This window comes from Sander vitreus, chromosome 11, assembly GCF_031162955.1.
Source record: "Sander vitreus isolate 19-12246 chromosome 11, sanVit1, whole genome shotgun sequence".
Classification (NCBI taxonomy): domain Eukaryota; kingdom Metazoa; phylum Chordata; class Actinopteri; order Perciformes; family Percidae; genus Sander; species Sander vitreus.
Genome location: NC_135865.1, coordinates 19,329,411 through 19,355,345, shown reverse-complemented (window position 1 = coordinate 19,355,345; position 25,935 = coordinate 19,329,411). Strand labels below are relative to the sequence as shown.

The 25,935-nt window shown below is 38.6% G+C and overlaps 3 protein-coding genes across 20 annotated transcripts in view; 1 reads left to right on the top strand and 2 right to left on the bottom strand.

Annotated features, from left to right (window-relative positions):
• Positions 1–1,364: 1,364 nt before the first annotated feature.
• On the bottom strand, positions 1,365–9,597 carry lamp1b (lysosomal associated membrane protein 1b). 3 transcript variants are annotated; one of them, XM_078262164.1, is made up of 7 exons: positions 9,575–9,597; positions 5,715–8,360; positions 4,582–4,760; positions 4,345–4,473; positions 3,434–3,500; positions 2,872–3,039; positions 1,365–2,778 (listed from the first exon to the last, which is right to left on the bottom strand). In XM_078262164.1, exons 2-7 carry the CDS (start codon positions 5,782–5,784, stop codon positions 2,639–2,641), a joined length of 753 nt encoding a protein of 250 aa, XP_078118290.1. In that variant the 5' UTR covers positions 5,785–8,360; positions 9,575–9,597; the 3' UTR covers positions 1,365–2,638. The 3 variants fall into 3 exon arrangements, with proteins under 3 accessions (XP_078118290.1, XP_078118289.1, XP_078118291.1); XM_078262163.1 differs by lacking the exon at positions 9,575–9,597 and adding an exon at positions 9,020–9,510; XM_078262165.1 differs by lacking the exons at positions 5,715–8,360; positions 9,575–9,597 and adding an exon at positions 9,020–9,502.
• Positions 9,598–13,180: 3,583 nt separating this feature from the next.
• LOC144525388 (uncharacterized) lies at positions 13,181–21,144 on the top strand. The gene is made up of 7 exons (XM_078262162.1): positions 13,181–13,438; positions 17,241–17,335; positions 19,306–19,335; positions 19,465–19,485; positions 19,582–19,641; positions 19,731–19,760; positions 20,428–21,144. Exons 1-7 carry the CDS (start codon positions 13,375–13,377, stop codon positions 20,512–20,514), a joined length of 387 nt encoding a protein of 128 aa, XP_078118288.1. The 5' UTR covers positions 13,181–13,374; the 3' UTR covers positions 20,515–21,144.
• Positions 21,129–25,935, bottom strand: part of pou2f1b (POU class 2 homeobox 1b) — a 23,017-nt gene continuing 18,210 nt past the window's right edge. For all 16 annotated transcript variants that reach the window (XM_078262150.1, XM_078262155.1, XM_078262158.1 and 13 more), the window contains one exon: positions 21,129–25,935. This exon is cut by the window's right edge and continues 2,289 nt beyond it. The gene's annotated coding sequence lies outside the window, so the exon portion shown is untranslated.

Genomic DNA, 25,935 nt, shown 5'->3' with positions numbered 1-25,935 from the left:
ACAAAAGCAAAATCTACAGTATGCCAAAAATATCCAGATATCGTTTTGATTTGGAAAAACAACCTCCAGTATGCATCAGATCAGTCTACCTCGTCTACTGTGTCCTACACTGCAAAGCACTGGAACAGTCAACCGAAAAACCGGCTACGCCTGGCATAGCACACGGCAAATTAAATCGATTTAAAAGTACGAATGCAGTATGTAACATGTAGCATCAGTGTTCGTTGGTAGTATGTAGTAGGAAGTTTCGAATACAGCCATGGACTGATAATAGAAGAGATAATAGAAGATAGTAAATATCTTTTCCTACTTTTATTCAGATATTTTAGTAAACATGCTTCTTGTAAAAGGCCCCAGGTGCCTGAGGACGGTAGTAAAAAAGATCTTTCCAGACAACTTTCCCCCACCCTGTATTTACAGACAAACAAACTGATGACACTGTAGTTCAGAGTCCTGCTGGCTTTCGTTTAAGCCATCTAATTAGACAATGATTTACACCTCAAAGGCATGACTAAAAACTTGTAATTAGTTTATCCAAACCTCAAAAATAAAAAAAACTAGTTTAACTATTCTTAACACAATAATGTTGTAATTAAGTTTTTGATACATGAAAAAAGTATCAAAAAATAACTATGCATTTTCAGTATTTAACATCACAATTAATTATTCTCAAATACTGTTCCTACTCTTCTAAGAGCCCAAACAAACCAGGAACAGGTTTAACGCCCGATGAATTGTGTGAGGGCAAAACAAACAGTCAGTCTCGTTCATTCCATTTTATTTACTCCTTTAGAAAACAGTTCAAACAAACCATTAAAACCTGATTAAATGACTACATGGATATTTAGATGAGGGAGAAGAACAAAAAAAACATAAAAAAACTAATATTTTCTTCAACAACATCTAACAAATGCATATTTATGGTAGTAACAGTACATGAAGGCTATGTTTGAGACAAATGTCTCAAACATGGCAGCACACAGTGACAGTGAATGAGTACCTCTATGGTATTGGCTTTACTTTAACCCCATCAATGTTACAGCTGAGAAGGCACTGATGAAAACTCACCAGAGCATTTTGGCCACTTAAATCATTACATGGGGCTTTTTGTTAGAAATTTAGTGCAACTTATTTCCCTTCAGCAAAAGAAATCCCAATATTAACGGAAAATAAAACAAACAGCCTAGCCGTGTGGTAATAAAAGAAACTTGAACAAAACCACCCAGTGGACTACAATGCTTTTACACCCTTACAGTGATGTCCTGAGCTTTTTCCATCCACATAAGCCAACAGTAGTGTTTTTTTGTTTAAGCAACTTCTGTTGCGTGTGAACAACAGCAGAAACCAAGAAAGTGTCTACAATCACTTTAAAGAAATAGTTTGACATTTTGGGAAATTGACATGTGCCTAGAGTTAGATAAGAAGATTGATACCATTCTCATGTCTGTATGGTAAATATGAAAATATAGCCAGGAGACAGCTTAGTATAAAGACTTGAAACATGGACAGATAGCATGGCTCTGTCTAAAGGTAACAAATCTGCCTCTCGGCACCTCTACAGCTCACTAATAAACGTTATATCTTGTTTGTTTAATACAAAAACTGAAATGCCAAAACTTCACGTTGTGTTTTTATGGAGGGTTACATGCCAAACTATTTCAACATGGTACACTTTGGATTAAACAAACGAGATATAACATGTAAATCAGTGAGCTTTAGAGATGTGAAAGTGGTATCGATCTTCTCACCCGACTCTTGGCAAGAAAGCAAATAAGCATATTTCCCTAAATGTTGAATTATTCCTTTAAATTAAGTGAAAAAGCCCAAGCAAATTATCTTACAAAACTGACAACCGCATCTAAAGCTTCCATACAAAATGTACTGAGTACATTTAAGAGGGAAGGAAAAAAAAATAAAAAAAAAAAATCCTATCATCACTAATCCCAGTGAACAAAATAAATCCCTTAATGCATCTTTACTACGAAGGGGACTCCTCACATATCCTTTTTAGGATTAGTTTACTGTGTTTTTAGTATGTTAAGTAAAATCTGCATACTTGGGCTAAATGAAGAGTTGCAATAAAAAAAAACATCAGATCTTTACTGTCTGAAGTGGATTAAGTTAAAGAGCTGGAAATATTCCCTTTATAATAACTTATACTTCATTAAGGGCAAGACCACTAAAAATGCTCACCCTAAAAGCAGATGAACAACAAGAAAAGCTACAGTCGCAATTTCCTCGACTCCCACAATCCCTCAAAGTTCCTTTTTGTAGAAATCATAAATAGTACAATACAATTTGAGAACTCTCATGAACCCTCTGATCCACATCCATGCCCTGCTTTACGTAGTACAAGCAGGTTTTTTTCCTCATTTCATTACAATCTTCAAACAAAGCCCCTATTTTATAAATAAGGGTCAGTTCAGAACGAGCATATCAACCTCCACCAAGTGATAATGACTAGTGTTACTGATGAGGGCAAAGAACAGCACACACACACACACACACACACACATACACACAGGCAGGGAGGATGAGTGATGGAGAGAGAGAGGGGGACAGGGTGGAGTGTTAAGCCTCATAAAACAGTGGTTAATCTCAAGGGTGGGACAGCACCCTCTGGGAGTGTTAAGTGACCTCAGATGGTCTGGTAGCCAGCGTGGCTCCTCTTCCTGCCAATGAGGTAGGCCAAGAGCACAATGAGGACGAGGCCTGCTAAAGCCGCTCCGACTACGATGGGGATCAACATGTCATCTTCATCCAACTGGCATTCCTCAGCTAAGAGAGTGAAAAAAAAAAAAAACAGAAGACAAATTAGAGCAAAAAACGATTTATTTTCATCACATTCTACCAGACGGCTGAAGTGTTTACCTGCTCCAAACTGATCTTTGGTGAGGCCGAAAGGCTGCACCTGCACCTGGAAGATGTTGATGGACAAATTCTGGTCCACATTCAGAGTTTGTTCCTCACGGCACAAGTATGAGTACCCCAGAGTGCCCTGCAGGTAGTCCAGACTGCGGTTATGGGTTGAGAATGGCTCTATAGCAGAGAACAGAACAGTGAGTGATTACAGGGGGAGTATAGCAAAACAATACTCCAGCCAATTAGCACGACTAGGGCTGGGTATTGCCACTGATTTCAAAATGCTGTCTAGTATTGAGCAAGAACGCAGTGACCAGCCACCGCAAACCGGGCTGCAATGGAAAATTGCCCCATTGGCCGGTCACTGTGTTCTCGCTCAATACTGGACTAATTTCAAAGAGCTTTGTTCACATCAGTCTATTAGACACAAATGAATGGGGAAATAGAGTCCAGGTAAAAAAAAAAAAAAAAAAAAAAAAAAAACACTGAGGTGGATCAGGATCAGTTGAAATCATGTTTGTAACCTGATAAAGGTAGTTAGCATGAATACTTGGAGGTAAAGTGAACTCACCTTTCATGTCTGGCCAGGCTGCTGACAGAGAAACTTCACTCAGGTGGTACTTATTGGACGTAGTATTCTAGAAAGAAACAGCATACCCGCAAGTCAGTAACACTGCAGTAAAGCAAGTTTACATCAAGCTCAGCTGCCATCTAGTGGCTGTTTCAGGAAGTACAAGGGGTTTTATGCACATGGTTGTGAGGGCAGACACTAATGGCGTTTTTCCATTACATGGTAGCTGCTCGACTCGCCTAAACTCTACTCGCCTCGACACACTGTGCGTCCGTTTTCCATTGCAGATTTTAATACCGCCTCAGCGTGGCTGGTCGTCTTATATGCCGGCTCGACGCACACACCAGCGCACAAGTATAAACATCAGGCCACTTGAACTTGTTTTACAGTTCTGTGGAGGCTCCACACAGAGCTTTCGCCGTAGCCTATGTAAAAGTGGCCTGATGTTTATACTTGTGCGTCGAGCCAGCATGTGTGTGTGTGTGTACGTAGGCTACAGCGAAAGCTCTGCCTGGAGCCTCCGCAGAACTGTAAAACAAGCGGTGCCGCAGTAAACTGCCGTGACCTAACGCGACACACACACAGAATGTCAAAGGGGTGCTGTTGTTGCCACAGCCAGAAGACACATTTAGTTTCAAATTAAGCTGGAGGCAGCAAAAAAAAAAAAAAACACACAGCTGGCTAAACGATTTAAAAATAGCGGGTTTGTTCAGGACACCCCCGTCTGTCGCTTTCACGTCACCTTTTGGTATCGGCTCAGCTCGCTTGGAACCTCGACTGAGGTGGTACTAAAAAAAAGTACCTGTTAGCAGGTACCAGGGACTTTTTTTCGGAATGGAAAACCAAAAAAGGCGAGTAGAGTTGAGGCGAGTCGAGCAGGTACCATGTAATGGAAAAGCGCCATAACTCACCAGTGTGAAGAAAAAGGTAAGGTTGGTCTTCTCTGCATCCATTGAGAGAATCAGAGAGGAGTTTTCTGGGTCACATGACCCAGAGTGCTTTGTCACATTGGGCTGAATGTTCACAACATCCTGCACAGTCTGTAAATGAATAGGAGTTCACAATTAGCATTTAAAACCTGTTAATGTGTCTGTATTTGTAGCTCCAATAGAATTCAGCCAACTGTTTGAGGGTTTATATTGAGACACCTTATTCTGGGAGACAGAGTTAAAGGTGATGGTGAGCTGGAGACCCATGGATGCCAGTAAACAGGCAGTACCGTTGGTGCTGTTGACCTGGTAGTTTCCTTTCTCAGGTCTGCCAGGGTCTTTGTACAGTGCAGCTGTGGGCGGCGCAACAGTAGCAAAACCCTGGTGCAGGACAGCAGCTGCAAGAGGTATTCAGTTATGAGTCTAGTATTACAGAGATGCAAGGTGTTAAATACTTAATATATAAATAAATACAGGGTTTCTGCAGGGTTTAGTTGAATCTAAGACTTTAAAGCGCCCATATTATGCTCATTTTCAGGTTCATAATTGTATTTTAAGGTTGTACCAGAATAGGTTTACATGGTTTAATTTTCAAAAAACACCATATTTTTGTTGTACTGCACAGCTCTCTCTCACTGCTGCAGATCCTCTTTTCACCTGGTCTCCGTTTTAGCTACAGAGTGAGACCTCTTTTCTTCTTCTGTACTATCTTTGATTGCATTCGCACATGTGCAGTAGCTCAGATGTAGATCATGTCAGCTAGCTAGCTCCATAGACAGTAAAAGAAAGGCTGTTTCTCCAACTTCGGTCAGTTACAAGGCAGGATTAGCTGGGAGACTTCTAAATGAGGGCGCACATGGAAGTAGCTCTTTTGTAGATTATGGTGAACTTGTGTGTGTTGTAGCAGTGCTTTGCTATTGAGAACGAGGTAGCATGCTACCATTAGCATTAGTGTTAGCATGCTAACGCTACGAGCTAACGGTTGTGGTTAGCCAGATCGTTTCGGCTTGTGTACGTCACAAGCCGTGCCGATTTTGAACAGCTCACCCAGAGACTGAAGGCAGGACACATTCAGAAACCGTATTTCACTCAAAACAGCATGGATGGATTTTTTTCAAAAGTTTGTATGCGTGTGGAAGCACCAGAGACACAAAAGAACACCCCAAATCTCAGAAAGTGTTTTTTTTTCATAATATGGGCACTTTAAGATCTTTTTAATATCACATAGAATACAAATTAAAACCTGTCTACAACCATATTGGACAAAGAATTATGAAAGTATAATGAAAAACCAGTCAGGAGAATATAGCCTAGGATTAAGCCAGCACTTCCCAGCACAGTGTTTTCCCTACCATTTTTTTGGGGGGGGGGGGCGGCCCGCCGACGTTCCACTTCCGGGATTGCTCCGGTGCCGCAGGACATTCCGCCGGATGCGTGTCTTTTCGCCAATGTCCGTTACCTTCCGCTTTCTTTGTGTTGGAATTTTGGAAACTCCGGTCGATTTATGAGGACTATGGTTAACTGCTCCTCAGATCTCTGCAGGATAAATCCAGACAGCTAGCTAGACTATCTGCTGAATCTGAGTTTTCTGTTGCACGACTAAAACAACCTTTGAACGTACACGATCCACCAAAACAAGTTCCTTCCCGAGGCTATTTTGCAGCGGCAACATGGCTCCGCTCTGCGCTTCGCACCGCCCATGACGATTGTGATTGGTTTAAAGAAATGCCAATAAACGATCCCATCCCGGATTGCTGTGTAGACTAGCCAGACCCTCCTCCGCAGCACTGTGGAGGAAGGTCTGGCAATGCGAGCCTAGCTTAAGGTTAACTTAATTGACGTTATAGAGGTCCACTAAAACAAGCACTAAAGTTAGCTAATGTCAGCTATCGGAGCTAACGTTAGGCTGTGACAGACAACAGCAAAGAGAAACAGACTTTACTTTTGGTTTGTGAGCGCCAGGTGAAGTCGGGAAAGCTGTTGCTGTAGATGTAACGTTACGGTAAAGCCAGAGGCTGACTGCGGTCAAGCCGTCGTGCAAGGCAACGGAGATGCTGCTGGGCGTTCTTCTTCATCTCCAACAATTAGCGGCCGATTAGAACACTTGTAGGCGTATACTGCCCCCGTCAGGTCCGAAAGAATTGCATCCCTCGGTACTGTAGTAAAACGAGTACTGTCACATTTTCCGAATTTTGGTACGGAAGAACCGGGTCCCGTGACATCCCTACAGCAAATATTTACATTTGAGAAGCTGGTACCAGTGCATTTTGCATTTTGTTAGTTTGAAAAACTAAATACACTTTACTGTTGTGCAGATTATTTTTCTGTCAATTGACTAATCAAACAACAAATTGTTAAAACTTCTATAAAAGTATATTTTCCTCTAAAATAAAGTAGCATAAAATGAAAGACAACCCTCCACTCAAAAATGAGTTTTCCTTATCATTATTTCACTTTGATGTTTGTGCTTCACTGTGTGCAGAAAGATGTATGTGCAAGGTTTATACTAGAAGGCTGTTTTCACATTCATGGTATATGTGCATTATTTTGTGACATCACAACTAGTCATGAAGTCAATCATGGTTCAATATGCAACTTACACGAGTGTGATGTTGAAACTTGAACCTCCAGGTCACAAACAGAATGGACTTTTCAGTGTCATAGAAGACATTGTGTGTCCAACAGTTAAATCTTTTGAAATTAACAATATTTGAATATTCATAGATTCTGGATTTTACAAATATGTAAAATTGATGCCGAATTGTCTATTTGAGAAATATTAGTAGTGCTTTATGTAGTTTACATTGGACGGTGATGACATGTGGCTATGAGTTGCTCATCAGGATCGGGAAATAAACTCACCAGTCTCCTACTGCCTCTGCTAACCTCCTGGCTACCTAGCCAGCTGACTCAAGTTTCAAATGTAAACATCAGAGTAAACACTGAGGAAAAGGTGGAGAAGGATGGGCTCAAGCTAGCAAGACCATCTCTGTAACCATCTCATGACTATGAGTGGCTCATCAGGATGGGGAAATCAACTCACCAGTCTCCTGCTGACTCTGCTAGCCTGGCCGGTCAAAGTTTTCAAATATAAACATCAGAGTAAACAGAGGAAAAGCTGAAGATGGCCATCAGCTACAACCTATGGCTACGATTCAGACTATTTGGACAAGCAAGAACATCTCTGCGTCCATCTCTACATCAGAAGGGCACCAAGGAAAGCATGGAGGAATTAAAACAACAACGGTTACTTCTCTGCTGGGCATCCTGCTAGTCAGCTGGCAGGTAGTCTCGCTTTGCCAGACCGTCCACACGCTGCGGAGCGGAGGAGGGTCTAGCTACTCCACATAGCATTCCGGAATAGGAGAAAAACATGCTCCGGTTTATTGGAATTTCTTTAAACCAATCACAATCGTCATGGGCAGCACTAAGCTGCGCACATAGCCGCTGCAAAATAGTCTCGGGAAGGAACTTGTTTTGGTGGAATGTGTACGTTCAAAAGGTTGTTTTAGTGGTGTGAGAGAAAACTCAGATTGGACAGATAATCTAGCTAGCTAGCGGTCTCAATTTACCCTGCAGACCATAGTCCTCATAAATCCACCGGAGTTTAAAATTCCAACACAAAGAAAGCGGAAGGAAACGGACATCGACGAAAAGACATGCATCTGGCGATATTTCCTGCGGCACCGGAGCAATCCCTGAAGTGGAACATCGAGGATATAGACAAGTTGGCAGGCATCAGACAGCGAGCTGGGTGGTCTCCGTCAGTTTCCAGCGAGATGTCAGGAGCTGTGGTGTCCTTTCTCAGAGACTAAGCTGGATCCTGGACTGCCAGTGTTACACAGAAATCTGTGACCTCTTCAGAATCTGTTTCCCTCCTCCGTAGTTAGGGTTAGGTTCAGGTTTAGGTAGCGGGACACAAATATTGACAGGTCACAGATTTTTGTGCCATACAACCCGGTGACTCCTTTACTCTGTGCCAATCTGACGGCCACATTCTGTTTTAAAATGAAACATGCACAAGTTAAAGGACCTGATGGGATTACATTGTTTCACTGGAATTGTACATCATATGATTTCAATTTGACAAATAAAAAAATAAATATTGATTCTGTATTTAAGTTTATAGCAACTTTAGTTTTATGTACTTTTTACTTTCCACCACCATTAACAGCACCTCCATTTTATTTATGGATTATCAAAATGACTCAAGAATCCTTTGCTTTTATTTCACCACTTCATTCTTCCCCTGGTCTCTTCCACTTCTGCAGGTAGTGAAGAAGTAAAGTGAGATTTACCCTCTTTGTTACCTTTTCTCCATCATTGATTGAACTAAGAGAGAGACGCGAACTCAGCAATATACTATGCAGCATTTGTAAGTTAAAACGTTAATTCTGACACAAAAACCCACGTTAACTGACATGTAGGCCTGACAAACTAACCGCTAACGTATAATAACCTATGTTTCCTTGGAGTCCTTTTAAATCTTTAGAAAACACAGAAAACGTTTATTTTTTTATTTACGTTAGTAACAATGTTGACGCGTTAGTAACGTTAGTTGAGAGAATGTTATTTGTGACCTTCGGTAACGTTATTGTTTTGCTCGCCAGATAACCGTTGTTAAATTTACATAAACCGAACCAGTAACGTTACTCACCAATAATCAACTGTAACGTTACTCCTAGGCACCATGACTGGACACCCCCGATCTGCTTCATGTTTCTCCGGTTCCTCTCCGGCTTCTTGTCAGCGCAAAATCACAACACAACAACAGCCTGTACGCGGCTAGTTAGCTAGCTTAGCAGATGTTGGGCTAGCTAGGCTAACGTCAGCGTAACAACAGCAAAGGCAAAATAAGACTCAAGTCCACTGGTTTGTAGTGCTATTCTTGGTAACAAAAACCACTGACGTTTCTGGTTGTAAGTTTAAACTTGTTATCTTTGTATGCTAGCTGTGTGATTAATTTAGCTCTCCTTTTAACACTTTATCACCGCAGCTACAGCAGAGAGACTGACAACAAGATCATGTGAGAGCGGCTTTAAGAAACACCCAGAAAGTCACGTGCTGAACAGCAGCCACTAAACTATTTAGCTAATAGTTGAAAGATAAATCACGTCTCAATTCAATTTTTGGTTTCTACAAGAACATGTTTACATACTTTAATGTTCAAAAACACTATGTTTTCTTATACTGTCAGTCTGAATATAGCTACCTGTGTATTCTCCCTCTGTCAGTAACGCTTTGTTTTATAGTTCGTTCCATTTACCTCGGAAGCCGGAGCTGGGAATGACGTCACACCCGAGTTGAATGCGTTCCATTTAGTCAGATTTTTCATTGTGGGGTAACTTAGCAATACCAGTTGATAACAAGACATTGCACTGTTTTGTTGTGCATACAAACAACATAACAACATGTCCACAGATACAAGCTGGAGAGGACTGTGTGTAAGACTGATTTAGTGAGACACAAATAAGACCGAAGTGCTAATAACCTATGTTACTACAGCTTTTACTACTGTTGATCATGGATGTATAAAGAGAATACTGTTGATGCACGGGGCAGCCATGTTGGATTTTGAGCTCGGAATGCAGCACGGTTGTCCGATTTCCCAACTCTGAAATCCGAGTTCAGGGTAATGCTGCGTTCCAGACACAATTTTTAGCCCGTAAGTTACGTCCTCAAGTCACGACTCACGACTTGGTAGCGTTCCAGGCAAAGTCACCACAAACCCTAGCTAGCGCTAGCTGATACTAGCGATTTCTAGTCAGAGACATATTTTGGGCTTCATTTAATAAACATAACCTGTAGTAGTACACAATCATATGTGTATTGTTTTACAATGTGCAAAATTACTTTACGTTGCCTATTTATGTATATTTATTTCTATTTCTCACTGTTAATCACCGGTGTCTGTACAGCATCAACAGGGGTCGCCGTTGTGGTTTATGTGTGTGACGTCAAAAACTATAACTGGTGCTGCTTTCCAGGCAACCCGTAACTCACAAACTTCTACTTGTGAAAGTGCCCAGGAACAGTCAAACCCGTAACTCGTGAACTCGTACCAGATCGTTGTACTCCCAGTTACAGTTTAGGCAACGTAAAGTAATTCCGCACATTACACAAACAATACACATACGATTCTGTACTACTACAGGTTATGTTTATTAAATGAAGCCCAAAATATGTCGGCAACTAGAAATCGCTAGAATCAGCTAGCGCTGGCTTACTTCAATGTTAGGTAGCCACTAGCCAGTGGCGCAAAAAGTGGGTATGCGCTATATGCGGTGCAGCACCATGGGGGGCGCCAAAGCAATGGTTAAAAAAAAAAAGTAATTATTTTTTTGGTATTTTCTATATGTAGCTGCTGTTGTGTATTTCTAAATCATTCTGCATTTCCTCAATGTTATTATATAACATTTTAGAGGACTAACAGGCTAGAGTAGGTGCCCTGTCTCATAAGATTCCATCATAGAATGTTGACATAAAAGAGTCGTGAGCGCCGAGCGAGCAGGTACGAGTAGTGAGTTGTTGGGGGCTAAACATAGAAAAAGAAAGAGGGGAAAAGGAGATGGCATGTCCAGGGATGCGGCAGCAGTTAAATAAGTGGATGGTGAAAGGCAACAGGTAGGATTTAAAGTGTGACGTCTGTGCTTGGAGGCTTGCAAATAGTCATGATTACGGACTAGCTAGCGTTTGCTAACACTGGGAATGTAGCAGCCAAATGGGGGTTTACAGCTAGCTTAGAAAATGCAAAACCGAGGTTGCTGAGCTGAAAACTGATAAATATAAGGTAGCATGTACAATAAATGACAAGAATCTGGAAAACATAACTAATGCAATAACTCTGGTTTACCATGGAATCATGCATAGATTTGCTACCAAACTTGGAGGCTTGCAAATATCCATGTTAACAGACGCATTAACACCGGTTAATGCATTTATTTGACATCTATTATTTCCTAGTTACTTTGCAGATTATGTAGTGCGTACAAACATTTGTACATTATAACAAGATAAATAGATAACATGTTAATGTATTATATCCTAACATCATGGGTATACCCACTTGATTGAGCAAACTAACTGACAGGGACCAGAAGCTTGAAAGTGGGCTTCTAATTAAAGGTCCCTGAGTTCAGACTTCAGTCAGAAGTCCCTGAACATTTCACACACCAGCGTCAAAATGAAGTCTCCTCTCTGTGCAACTTAACCTGACCTCACTTATCTGCCTGCTACTTCAATAGTCACAGGTCAGTGTGATTATGCTACTTTAGACTGACACGACTCTTAAGAAAGATGCAGAGGTCTCATGTCTGTAACCTCCTCCATTACAAAGACACACACTTACATTTAAGTATCACAAGGGTCAACTTAGCTTTTGAAAACACAGTTACTTAAACACACTGTAACCGGGTGAAAATGTCACATCAATCTTTCTGCAGTCCGCTGATGGACTGTTCACATTTCTCAGTTGTTAACCAACCGGCACATTTTGTACTTTATAATCTGTACAATCTGAGTTTTACTCTGCTTGATAACCTGTGTGTCTGTTTGTCACATTTTTAGATACAGGCCAGTGACTAATGCTGCATTTTGTAAAGTTTGTCCATCCTTGGGAGTACCTCAGAAAATGGATGCAATGTATCTCTAAATGTCCATGGTTATAAAGGAGCAAAATTCACCTAAAGTCAGATTACTTTGCTGTCTATTTTATAGGATAGTTCACCTATAATGTCATAATTTGTAATACAAACCATTTAGATACGATTCGATATAAGGACGTTGATATGTTTATTATTGTATATACAACTGTAAGATGGTGCATGACCAGTGGCGCAGCCAAGAGATGGCCAGGGGTGACCACGGCAACCCTGATACAACCACTGTATCAGGGACTCGCACATATACTCTCTTGTCGCATATGCACAATATGTAAATTAAAGCTGTATATTTGTCTTTTTAAGGAAAAGGGCAACTAGCCTATTTGAAGATCAAAGAATCACTAACACATTTAAAATGGAAAACTGGAACTGAAAATGTTAATTGTACCAGAATTAGTCTATGCATATCAGTTAATCAGTCAAATTAACTGTAAAAATAAGAAAACAAACTATATCAATATGCAATCCCTTAAAGCTGTGGTAGGCAGTTTATTTTTGGCGTAGTTGGGCAAGAATTCCATAATAATCTTTTAACAAATTGTAATTCAAGTGGTCTGAGAGAAAACTGCACTTCTGTACCTCCTCTAATTTAGCCTGTGACGGGAGACTTTGGTCAATCACAGGTCATTGCAGAGAAAGGAAGAATTCCTATTGGCTGTTCTGCGCATGCATTGCTCGTGTGACAGAGAGGGGAGAGGGAAGGCTGTAGGAAGAGGTCTCACTTACTCTACTTCAAATTCTGGTGTTTTTTTGTATTCTACCCACTGCAGCTTAACTCTCATGTTGAAATAGTTTTCAACAACAGCATTATAGAATTCCTAAACTTCAGTAATGGCCTTTGGTTTTGGTATGCCACTCCAAGACTTTCAGTGGCCCCATCTGGTCATCTCTATAACAAAAATCTTGGGGCACCACTGTGTATGACCATTTACGAAAAGCTTGATAACACAGTATCGCATAGCTGTATGACAGCATAATGAACAGTATCTTGTAAAACAGTTAGTACATTTGTTTTACAATTGCCACAAATCCAGAAGGATATAAAAAAATGAAGGCAGAGGAGCTTATAAATGATGCTTAGATTAGATGGAGGGACAGATTTTGTCAGGTTTTTGAGGAAAATAGCTGAACACGACACAGTCAGTGAGACTTAATGTGGGTGTTGAAGGTTGTACGATGCTTTAAAGTTCACACAGTCAACATCTCAGTCCATTGGCAGGTAGTCAGTTCAGCCACTTCCTCTGATCACGGAAAGAAAAGAGTGAGGCAAGCAGAACAGGAGATAAAGACAGAAAGTAAGAAAAGCTTGTTTCTACAGAACAGACAGAAAGAGAAACGAGGAGGGAGAGTTATGTACACACTGAGGACAGGTGTATTTGTGCTGTTTGTGCTCCTGGTGCCTGTTTCCTCTAAAGGTAAGTTACACAAATACTAAATCGCTATTATTGCATAGCATAATTGAGTTTGGGCTGCAATGTTTTAATATGTTATGAAGGACACCTACATCACCCTGTTGGCATTGGAAAAGAGTCGGTAGGTGTTAAGAGACATGTTAAATTAATTTAGTTATTAAACTAAACTAACATTATGTGTTTGTGTTATTGAAATCTTTGCTATCTTCCGTAACAAAGGCCTTATCTGCTCGGATAAAAGACAGTCGAGGAAACAGGCTGCACCCAACCCTGTAAATTACTTACTTATCTAGCCTATAGAGAACAGTAAATATCTGAGTCTGACAGTAACAGACGATATTAGAGATAGATATTTTCTGTGAAAAAGTTTAGCCGTTTGAGGTATTGTTACAAGGTAAGGAGAATAGCTCAACTTATCAAAAAAATTGTTGTCTGTATTTTGAACACTGGAAACAAAAGTACAATTTTATACACAATCTTGCTGTCCATTTATGGTGCAAACGTTTAAATATGATACAGAAAATAAACATGTTTATTGCTCTTAAATGTTACATACTGCAGAGGGACTTTGGTTATTTTATTTTTCTTACTCTTACTCTTTTATAAACTGTCAATTCACATGCTGGTCTAGGAATGAACAAACAAATATGTGGCTGACTATAATTTAGCAATGTCAACAGAAAATACACAATAATGTGCTGCCTTTCTTTCCTTTGGGTTTAAGTCTTCATGTGCAAAGGTTTCCCAGACTTTTCTCTTTTATGTCGTAGTTAGGGAGGGTTGTGAAAAAATATTTTCACAATGATCCAAAAACCACTTTCCTGTTATGTATTTCAGGCATACTCATCATGATGAAGGAATTACGAGAAAGCATGCATGAATAAATGTGAAAACACTGAAAGGGTTTGTTTTCTGCAGCGACTTGTGAAAATAATAATCAAAACTCCCTCAGCAGAAAAACACAATATATTGTGTAAAGGACGGTAGCTGCCATGGACATATTAATATATTTACTTACTATTTGGCAGCATACTTGTAACCTTGTGACCTTTTGAATGCTAGGATTGCTTGATTGTTCTGATGATATTTTACTTTATATCAATAAATGTCAAAATATGTTTATAACATTCTCCAGGCTGAGTTAGCCACAATCACTACATTTTGACCAGGAAATGATATGAAGTGTTAGCTTTAACAATGAAGAGAGTGATTAAATACAGCACATATTCATTGTAGGTCTAAACAACATACTCAACCGCTTAACACACCGTTTCCTCCTTTTGTTTCATCTTTAAGTAACTCTAAGAGTGGAAAGATCATCTTATTTCACACTGACTGGATAACTTATTGACTTATAGATTACTTGTAAAATAATACCTATATTTGAATCTTCCTATCTAACTGTCTGTAAGTAGAAAGTGTATTTCCCAAAATGTCAAACTATTCCTTCTAAACGCAAGCCATGCCACCAATTGTTCGAACCCACAAAATGTTATTTTGGGGATATGTGTACGATATAAAGCACAAGAAATCTAGAATATTACATTTTGTTCTAAGCTAACTGGCTGTGGGTTGAATCTTCATATTTATGGGCATGAGAGTGGTATCAATCTCTCTGTAAAGGTAACATAAGTGCACTACCCAAAATGTCACACAACTCTCATGTCTTTTCCATACAGCCCTTTTCTCTTAATGTGACGTGATATACAGTACATATTTGTTTCTGTATTTATTGTTTGTTTATTTCATATTAATGTTGCACCAACAACCAAGGCAAATTCCTTGTACTTGTGTTACTTACTTGGCAATAAATTGATTGAAATGAATGAAATTGATTCTGATGTCTGTCCACTGAATATGAAGCCACAACCAGCAGCTAGTTAGCTTAGCTTAACACACAGACTGTAAACAACAACAAAGGGAAACGGCTAACTTGGCTCTGTCCAAAGGTAAAAAAGAAGAAGAGTTAAAAGTTAATAAGTGAGCTTTAGAGGTGCCGGTGGTAGAGTGGTATTGATCTAATAAGAAAGCCTATAAATGTTTTTCCAAAAATGCAGAACTATTCCATATTATTCATTTTATTCCCAACACGTTATAACGATATAACTATATTCCCAACAGTTGACATACGCTACAAAATAAAAAAAAACAAAAAAAAACTTGAAGGTGACAGTTTGATAAATCAGATTGCTAAACTTAACCCACCTGCACAGAAATTGTGTTTACACAATTTAACCTTTTAAAGCATAAAAATAATCTAAGACTGAAGAAATGTTACATCCTGATGCAACTTCAGATGATCAAGATTTGATGTGGAAGTCATAGCTTCAATGAATCACCACTGCTGGTGATGTTCTCACAACATGGCTTCTGTTCCAACCGCATAGCGAGATAAACAAGCCTCACCAAAACCTCAGAGCAGTCGATCGAACTGACAGGAAGACACTTTATCTACTGAAATGCAGATATGTATTCGTATTTCCTGTTTTCAGGGGGTCTTACTCAATTTTCTTATGTGTCTCACTATGTTACTTTTTTCCATGCTAAATGGATGTCTTGTATGTCATGTACACACACACACACACACACACACACACACACACACACACACACACACACACACACACACACAGGAGGCGCTATGTTCTATTTTTTCCTAAGTCAGAAGAGAAGCACTTAAATAATTTTACTTAGAGTAATAATATCGTAACAAATGCTTCATAAAAATACTGGATAAAATGTACTGCATGTAAAATCATTTTACATACAAATACCAAATAAGAAATGCTCCATTAAAATACTGAATTCCAAGGTATTTTCATATATTTTATGTATATATAGGTGACATAAACTAAAGCCACTTGTTTCTACATCAGTTGCATCTTTGAACACCGTTTTTGCACTTATATATTTTCATTAATATTGGTAATATTGGTTTTTCATTTTTGTTCACTGAGTGACGATACATGCTTGTTAACCGACATCAGTTACATTTCTCTTGTGTTTAATAATATTTCTGTATCATTATTCTCTTATTATTCTATACAATCCATTTATATTATTCATATCTATTTCTTTTTAAGCATACACATTTTTTATTCATATACATTTCTGTAAAGTAAGAATATTATTTAGACACTATTACTGTATCCATTTGTATTATTTATTAAATCAACTTATTTAAAAGATCCTAGAATGGAGTGTCTGTTGCTTGATATAAGCAATTTTAAGTCAGGTTGCCGCACTGGAATTATGAAAAATCACTTCCAGATTTTGTCATTTAAAAAAGAAAGAAAATAAATTGATTCAATTATGGATCTAAATGACTCAATAAGAAGATTTGTACAGTGAACAATTAATCCTATTTTATTTGGCTGTGAAAAAGGCCTACAAGGAAGGAGTTATTATCTGTGTACATATTCATATATATTCACACAAATATTTGAACAATTCTTGGATACATTATAGTTATATAAGTTATTGCATGAAATGTATAAAGCTTTTGTTACAATGCCATTTATTTAATTGCAATAGTTATTTTTGTGTTCCCACGCAGGCTGCTTTTTGTGCTGCATTATTGTGAATGCTGAGAATAGATATAGTCTTATCTTATATAATCTTTTAAAATCTGGATCTACAAGCTAAAGTTATTGGTACCTACATCCATCAGATAAAGTGATGGATTAAAAAGATTGTTTTTCTCTGAAATGTATGTAGAAAAAGCCTCACAAAATAGAACGAAACCGTACAGAAATGTACTTAAGTATAATATTGATAATATTTATCTCCTGTGTTTGCTCTACAGGGACTTTTTTCACTGAGCCAGTCATCTGCTACTATTTGGATGGGATCCTGATTCTTTACTGCATCTTTGCCACAGTGCTCTTCTTCAGAGAAAAGGTGATCACAGGCTTCAGGCTCACCAGAATTAGTTGATTAATTGTTTTTCTGACTGGAAAGAAAGCTATGACAGTTTTAATAACTGATTATTCATTTAAGTCATATACATGTAAAACTACCCGGAAATGTCTGGTTAAGGCTTTTCACATTTAAATATGTGCTAACAACTATTTACATTGTGTGAATGCTGATTTAGCAGCATTCATTATTCATAATCAGATTGTTTATTCTTCAACTTTCTCTAATTGATGCATACGTTCAGCTACAAAACACATTAAAATATCAAAATGTTCAGCTCTTTAAGCACTTCTTCAACATTTGTTCTGCTATTTATATTTTTTTAAATATTAAGTTAAAAAAAAATAGTCAATGAGTACAATTAAAGTCAATGAGAGCAGGCTTCAAATTCTACTCCTACTTCAAAATGCTACTGCTACGTCATACTTTCACCTACAGACACCAATCAAACTTTAAACCATTCACTAAAACTTCAGGCTCAACTTAGGCTCTATCTCAGCAGTTTGATATCTTTAACAGTTTTTTATGAAAATTAAGTTTAAGTTTAGTGTTCCTTTCAGGAAGTTTATAATGGGTGTGTATTGCGTGACTTACAGTGGGTGATGTCATTCGCTAGAGCACGGAGCCTTAAAAAAATGATCTTGCTATCCCTGCTCTATAACTTGCTCTCCCGCCCACAATTTTTCCTTGTCATACAACATATATACACCAAAACGTAGGTATGCTTGTCTACTTTCAGCCAATGTGCTCATTTAAGCAATATGACTTATACATTTTGCTCTGTGAGCTTCCAAATTACAACAGTTCCAAATCTTCCTCCATTCGCTGCCCATGTTAAACATCCTTGACATTTCCATACAATGGCACAGCAAACCACTTTTTTGAATCGCTGATATGCCCACATTTTTAAATTTTTCCACATACATTTTATATCAATACGTTCCCAAAGGACTTGCGGCGCTGATGATGAGGTCTTTTCACTTATGCCACCTATAGTTTCGGCTGTCTGAGCCTTTCTTTCACAGGTCGCTCTTAGTGTCCCTTAATGGTCTGACACAGGTGATAGGTCGTTAGCTGGTTACAAACATCAGTCAAACAGTCAAATTGCAACTACAGACAGTAATATGTTGTTCACTTGCCACTGCTGTGCCACTGTTGTAACACCTACAACTTTCATACAACATGGCTATTATTCAACTTATAAAGATATATTAATTAAAACAGTTATCACTTTTGCACATTTCTTACAACTTCACCTTCTTCTCACACATTTAACCAGCAATCCAGTTTAGCTTTAGCATAAGCTTTTCAAAATAAACTTTAATTATTCCACATCTTTTTTACATTAGTGGTATTATTCAATTTGTCAATGAAATTCATACCAATTAAAACAATTCCCACTTTTCCAACTATTCTCACTACTTCAACTTCTTCTTACAGATTTAAGCTATTAATCCAGTTTAGCTTTAACAATTTAGCTATTAAGCATTCACACGCATTTTCTGCAGGAAATGCATTTTCTAGTTATCAATTAATCTGAAGATTATTGTTTGGATTATTCAATCAATTATATATACAGTGTCAAGTAGTAGTAAATAGTTCCCATGAGAACAATTTCTAAGAGCACAAGATGACATCTTCAAATTGCTTGTTTGCCCAACCAACAGTCAATTAATGTAATGTATAATGATGTAAAAAGAGAGAGAGAAAACAAATCCTCACATTGAAGAAGCTAAACCATGAGAATATTTGACATTTTTGCTCAACAAATGACTTAAACGATTAATCAGTTCTAATTTGAAGACATAGTTTGGACTCTTGTCACGTGTGATGGCAATTTATCATGATTAATCAATGATTTAAAGAATTAAAATATTCATGAAGTTGCATACCTGATATTTGATGTATTCATTTATAACATGTTTGTTGTTGTTGTCTTCTTCTCTGTGCAGCTTTACATCCCATCTGTGGCTAGAGTGGCTGTAAGTCTCCATGTTTTCTATTTCTTCACTGTTTATGGATTGATATAAACTGTCTATTTATGTGACTACATGTGTATCTGCTTGAATATATGCATTTCACTTTTTGTTTTTTTCTCACTGACTAAACAGGAAGATGGAGGCATTTACCAGGTAAGGAGAACTCTCACATCACTTGATGCCCAAATGATGTTTGACTCTGATGCTCGGCTGTCAGTTTTTGTTTATAATTTCATATTTCCTCTACAGGAGCTTGAGAGAAAAAATGATACTGATACTTACGAGATACTTGAACCATCAAAAGCAAAAGTAAGTAACTGAAAACTTTTAAAGGTCACATTTTCGCCTGTTCTGGTGCTTCAACTATCAATCATTGTGATGTATTTTATCTCTTCTAGAAAAAAGCTGGCAAGAAAAAGAAACCCAAGGTAAGGTTTCATTACTCACTCACACAGTCTCTAAAATTATAAATCCTTAACAAAATAAACGTTCTAGCAATTGTGGGAAATAATCAAAATAAAAGGAAAATGTTTGAACTCGTTATGAAATTGCCACAGGCCAAGATCACACCAAACATTTAGAGTTCAAATAACAGGGGCTACTAATAACATTAGTAATGGCTCTAGTCTATTCAAGTGTCTCAGTAAACCATGAGAGTGTAACATTCAGCCGGCATGCACAATACCAGGACCCTGAACCTGAAGCAGCTAAATGGAATTCAGCCATTATTGATTTTAATGTTTACATCTGTGCTTTTCCCACTGTGACCTGTCAAAATGTCTACTCTGAAAGAGGGCCTATTAAAAGGAACATTTACACAAAATTGCAGTTATATTTATAGAATATTTTACAGCCTGATTTAAAAAAAAATCAAACAAAGAAAGACAAAAACAAAGATAAACTTCTTGATAGAGTGCTCCCACTTTGTGATCCAAAATGGCTTAGGCCTACTATTTCGAGACCTTTCGATCACATCTTACACCAGGATCCAAATGTCTGCAATCTTTCATAACAAACAAAACTTAGATATGCTGTTTGTCTGCTGGTCTCATCAATAGGCCTACGGATATTTAATTTTGCCTCTCTGCTCTACAGTCGACCAAAGCTGAGGAGAAGGATAAAGATCCCTCTGAGTCTTTGGTCCCCAACGGCTCGGATCCACCTCCTCCGTCTCCCCACTGAAGTCCTGCATGCAGAGACAGCATTACTAATTAGACCTGCAACAATTAGATAATTAATGATTGATCAAAAGATGAATCGGCAAATGTGCGGATGAACAATTAATATTGTTTAAGTAATAGCCTATATCAAGCAAAAAATCCCGAGCATTGTCTGGATCTAGCTTCTCAAAAATGTGCTACTTTTCTTTGTTGTAAGTGCCGTGGCGGTTCTAGGCCATTTCAAATGGTGAGCTAGAGTTACAGTAACTGTACTGTAAGCTCCTGCAACCAGACACGCTAACTCTTTCATTTTTGTAATTTACATATCTACTAGCCATACTGGGGGCTACCTGAGGCTGTGATAGCAGTTGCTAATGTGTTAATGCTAACAATGCATGCAGATGTATAGCAGGTATATTTGTTAAGCACGTTATTTTAGAATCATGCTAACATTTAAACACAAGTTCAGCAGAAGCTGATGGGAATGTCATTAGTTATAAATTAAAATTCTAAATTTAAACCTCATAGTGGCACTATATGAACAGCTGTTCTGGCTGCTGTAGGCTACCTGCTGTAAATTATAACACCATTGTGTTTCATCATGTAACTGAATGCCAATAAAAGACAAAGCACATGTCAAAACACTTGAAAATGGTTTAATGATGTTTACAACAAAAGAGAACTGTACATTTACAGTAAAAGATTATCTTTATATGTGTATAAAAACAAAACAAACAAAAATACAGCAGACAAATGCATCAAAATCTATGTATCCTGATTCACATACTTAAAACTCCTACAAAACCTTTCAGTTCTACGCCACCATGACTGGGAGGCAATTTTTTTATTTTTTTTTGTCCTTGTAGTCAGATCGGAGCAGTGTCCCTCAGTGTTGTTGTCCATGATGGAAATCAAGGCTTTTTACATTAGAGTCCTGGAAAGACAATTATTATCAGGCTGCAAAATAAGAAAAGGGGAAATACATCGGGGACACATTCCTTTAGATGAGCCCAAGCTTTCCAACACGAGTAGTAAATGTCTTAAAGAATGCAGTTTTGAGATACACAGAAGTAATATGTACATGGTTGGCTTTTTTTTCTTCTTCTTTTTTTCTCGTTTTTCCTCTTGTTGAAAGCCATGGTCACTTGGGCTGTGAACTGATAATCACACACAACACACCCAAAAACATACAAAAATACTATATCTTTAACCTACCAAGAGTAAGACAGTTCTGCAATAAGTTCCATGCTGTGACAGAAAAAAGATTACAACAAACAAACGAGAAACAGACGCAAAGTTTTTCTCAGAAATATACCAAAATATACATCTAAGCTTTGGAATTACTGAGGCTAGGAATAAAGCCAGTGCTGGGTTTGTCTCTTAATACACATGCTGCAGGGTGGAAGGGAGAGAAACACAGAGAAAGACACAGGACAGAGAGATATCTTTGGTATCTGCATTTGTCAAAAGTTAAATATTTGGATTTTTGCTTTGGGATAGAGCTTGTGAGGTCCTACAACCTCACATGGAGTAAAGCATTAAACAAAGTGTTACTGAAGCCCGTCGGCCAGAGGTCTGAGCCGGAGGGACACAGTCCATGCAGAGTGAAGGACCATGATGCATAGTGTCACAGCTGATCAGAGTCTGTAGTGAAGAGACGATGTCAAAGGAGAGAGCAGAGGAGGAAAGGGAGGAAGAGGTGGAGGAGGGACACAGCAGTGAGTTTTAGCAACCGCAGGATGTGTATTCCTGGAGACAACAGGGTAAATGTCCTGGGACTATACAGTGTACAGGTGATGAGGAAGATACAGAGACACTGTGAGAGGCAGGATCAGCATTTTTCACCACAGTCCTTGAGAGAGAGGGAGAGAGAAAGAGTGGAGGGGAAACATCCTAGCAACAGCGCTCAAGACAGACAAAACATACAGAGTCCTGAGCATGTACAGTGTGCACAGGATTTACCCTCAGTGTGTATTAACAAACATCACCCAGCTACCACCAGATTCGTTTGTGTCTGTCGGAGAAGCCCGCTCAGCCCCTGTTCAACCCCCCTCCCCCCTCTCCGATCCCCGCCCACAGGCACTGTAACCGCCACACTGACAGGACGCCGGAGTGTTTCCGGGGCGGGATACATTCACATGCAATAAAAAGCAAACTCCGATGAATTGAGGACTTGGGTGAGGGCGTGCAGCCGGGATTTGATGCTGAGCAGTGAGGCAGGGATGGGCCGAGAGAGGGGTGTCGTTCATATACAATCAAGTTAGAAGTCTTTGGTTAATGTTGGTACCACAGGAAAGCGAGAGCGGGCTGCAACAGCACACCGTCATGTGGTAAGACATGTACATACCTGTGCTCGGTCAGTGTGAAAACAAAACAAAAAAAAACAAAAAAAACAGGATTGTCAAACTTAAAAGTGTTCAAACATGGAGGGGTCGTCTATTCGTATAACAGACAGTAATGGAATACAATACACTAAAATAAATTTAAATCTCAAGTTACAACAGATCATTTCTATCCAATGCTGAAAAATACATCAGTGTGCAGCATAAAAACACCAAATTGTTAAAGAAAAAAAACAGCAGACATTCATGAGAACTGGTATGTATTCTGTACCCCCCCCCCTTGTGGTGGCTTTTACTACAACCCTTCACTAAGTACAGGTATGAACGGGCTTCTCCACTGACACAAGTTTGTGTATTTTCATCTTTTTTTAATTTTTGTGACTTTTTTTTTTTTTTTTTTTTTTAAACGTTTTCATTTTTTTATTTTGTAAGTAGATTAAAGCAGGTTTCACTCAGTCTTGAGTTAGAAATGAGGTATACAACAGCTCCTTTTGCCTTAGCTGGTGCTCTACACTTTCTTTGTCAACGTTAACAACCGGCAAACCAGTGTGGTGACAAACTACAACTCGATGCATGGCTGATCCACAAGAGCATCTTGAAATCTAGGGGATCGCGTAATGAAACTAAAGCATTAAAGCAAAGCCAGTCGCAAAAAGACTGTCAGTTGAAAGTATATTAAGATAATTAGTAGAGATGAAATAGTCAAACTGTGACCACAAACTAGGCCTGCACGATAAATCGTTATAAAATCGTGATCTCGATTCACCCCTGTTCACGATTTAATTTTTAAATGACTTCTTCCCCCCCCCTTCAATTCATTTATTGAAAGCATTTGACATTGACATTAACATGTTTTAATTATGTAAAGACATGTTCAAGGAGTTCAGATAGAGCCTGTATCAGGGCCATATTTAGTTCAATGTGTTATATGTCACTATTTTTGGTAGCCTACTGTACTTAAATGGTCAGTATGTACTTTATTTTCTTTATTCATTAAAGCCTCTATGTTTACAGGCTTGTGGTGATGCGCAATGTGCTACAGGTGCCAAAGAAATCTGTTTGGTACTGCCACTTACACTTTGTGAGAAAAAAAAATTGTGGCAGAGAATCGTGATATCAATTCTAAGCTAAAAAAAAATAAATCGTGATTGATATTTTTCCCCCGAATCGTGCAGGCCTACCTACCACAAACGGTAGTTTTTCCTTTATAAACCATAAACCGGCTCGCTTTAAGGCTTCAGCTAATCAGCAGAGACCCCCCCCCTCTGGACAAAAACAAAAATAAGTACTCTCATGTCTCACCATTTCTTTAAAACTCACTCTCAAACACCTGCCAAAAGATGGGAAAAAATGCACCATAATGGTTTGCAGACTGCCCTCCCTATTCTCTCTTTATAAGACACAAACACACACACATCCACCTGCTGGAATTATTAGTAAAGCTTTTCTCACAGGTATCCTCAACCTGTCTGAGTCGCACCTAAAAAACTGGTAGCAACATAATCATCCCACGCTCCAAAATGCCCAAAGTACACCGTTTTGTTTCAGTGAAAACAATGCACCAGGTGAGCTCAACGCTCAAGCTCTCTCTCACACGCACAACAATGCTACAATGCTCATGTCTTCTACGTAACAATAAGGCATAAATGATAATGTTAATCTTCTTTGTCAAACTAAGAAAGCCAGTGATCTTGCCCTCTCACACTATACAAAACAATTAAAGGCATAAAGTATAAAAATAAAATAAAATGATTGTTAAAGACAGCACAACAAATCAAGTCCACAATGACTCAACCAAAACAAAACAATAACAATGTATTCAAAGATTAAGATCAGATACTTCAGAGTCAGGAGCGCCTAAACAAAAACTTCCTGTTGAAAAGACCTCGCAGATACACGACAGACGCAGGTGTCAGCGACTTATGCACCACCGGGGCGTGGTCTCAGATTTCTTCTCTTATTTTTTGGTCTTGTCAGTTCTCAAAGAAAATTTGCTTTTTTGCAATAATAAAAAGGAAGATTTAGGGGAGATTTTTCTTTTTTTTCCCAAGTAAGCATGATAAACACTACATTCAGTCTTGATAACATACTGGTTCAAATATAAAATATGAATATCTTACACGTGTTTATATATATATTTATATGTATAGAATTAAGAAAAGATTGTTTCTCTAATTCTTAAGTCTTTCCTCAGATAAATATTTCAGTAACATCCTATGGTGCCAATGGCAACTGGTTCATCTTGCTTGTTACATGTTCAACTCTTTAGTAACTACAAATAGCACTGGAACAGGACTGAGTCCGATAGGCCCGTTGTGGCCTTAAAGATGGGGAAACCAGCAAACGTGAGCAGCCAGACACCCGCCTAGCTGCAAAGAGAAAGGCTTTTACTTTGGCAAGAAGGATCTCAAAATAATATTTAAACCTGGAAATACCCCATAAATAGTAGTACTAGAAAATAGCAGTAGTAGGTTGTCCTTTTATGTATGGTTCCTATGTATGGTTCATCAGTATAAAATTTGAATGGCAAGCCAGACAGTTCTTATACATTCTACACTGTTCTATACACAGAAATGCCTAAAGGTGAACCTTATGTTTAAGTGCTGCTGAGGTATATTCAGTCAAAATAATTCAACAGAAAAGAAGTACACAAGAGGATAACATGGACAGATTTCACTGCTAACAGCCTCAGTGATCTAAACATCACCGTTGTATTTTAAGTTTGTTATTTTTAAGCAGCAGAACAATTCTACTTTTTACGTGGGGTTTAGTTGAATGTGTAGCACATAACAGTACTTAGCCCAACACTGTGTTGAGTAAGATACTTTGGCAGGTTTTGAAACTAGTCCACAGACTTTAGGAAGCGGAATACTGTTTCATAGCATGCTGGTTCAAAATGGCGGTGCTGATAGGAGGTGTATGTTATCTGATGATCCGATCTATGCATTTATAAATGTGAGCCCTTCAGACGGGAGGGTCGAAACCACAAAACCTGACTTTAACAGAGTGTAGTCATAAAGCTATAGGAAAGCATGCAGGGCTCTCAACAGCTCAACACCACCAAGAGTTTCAGCAGCAAGTTGTTAAAGCTAGGTTTCTGT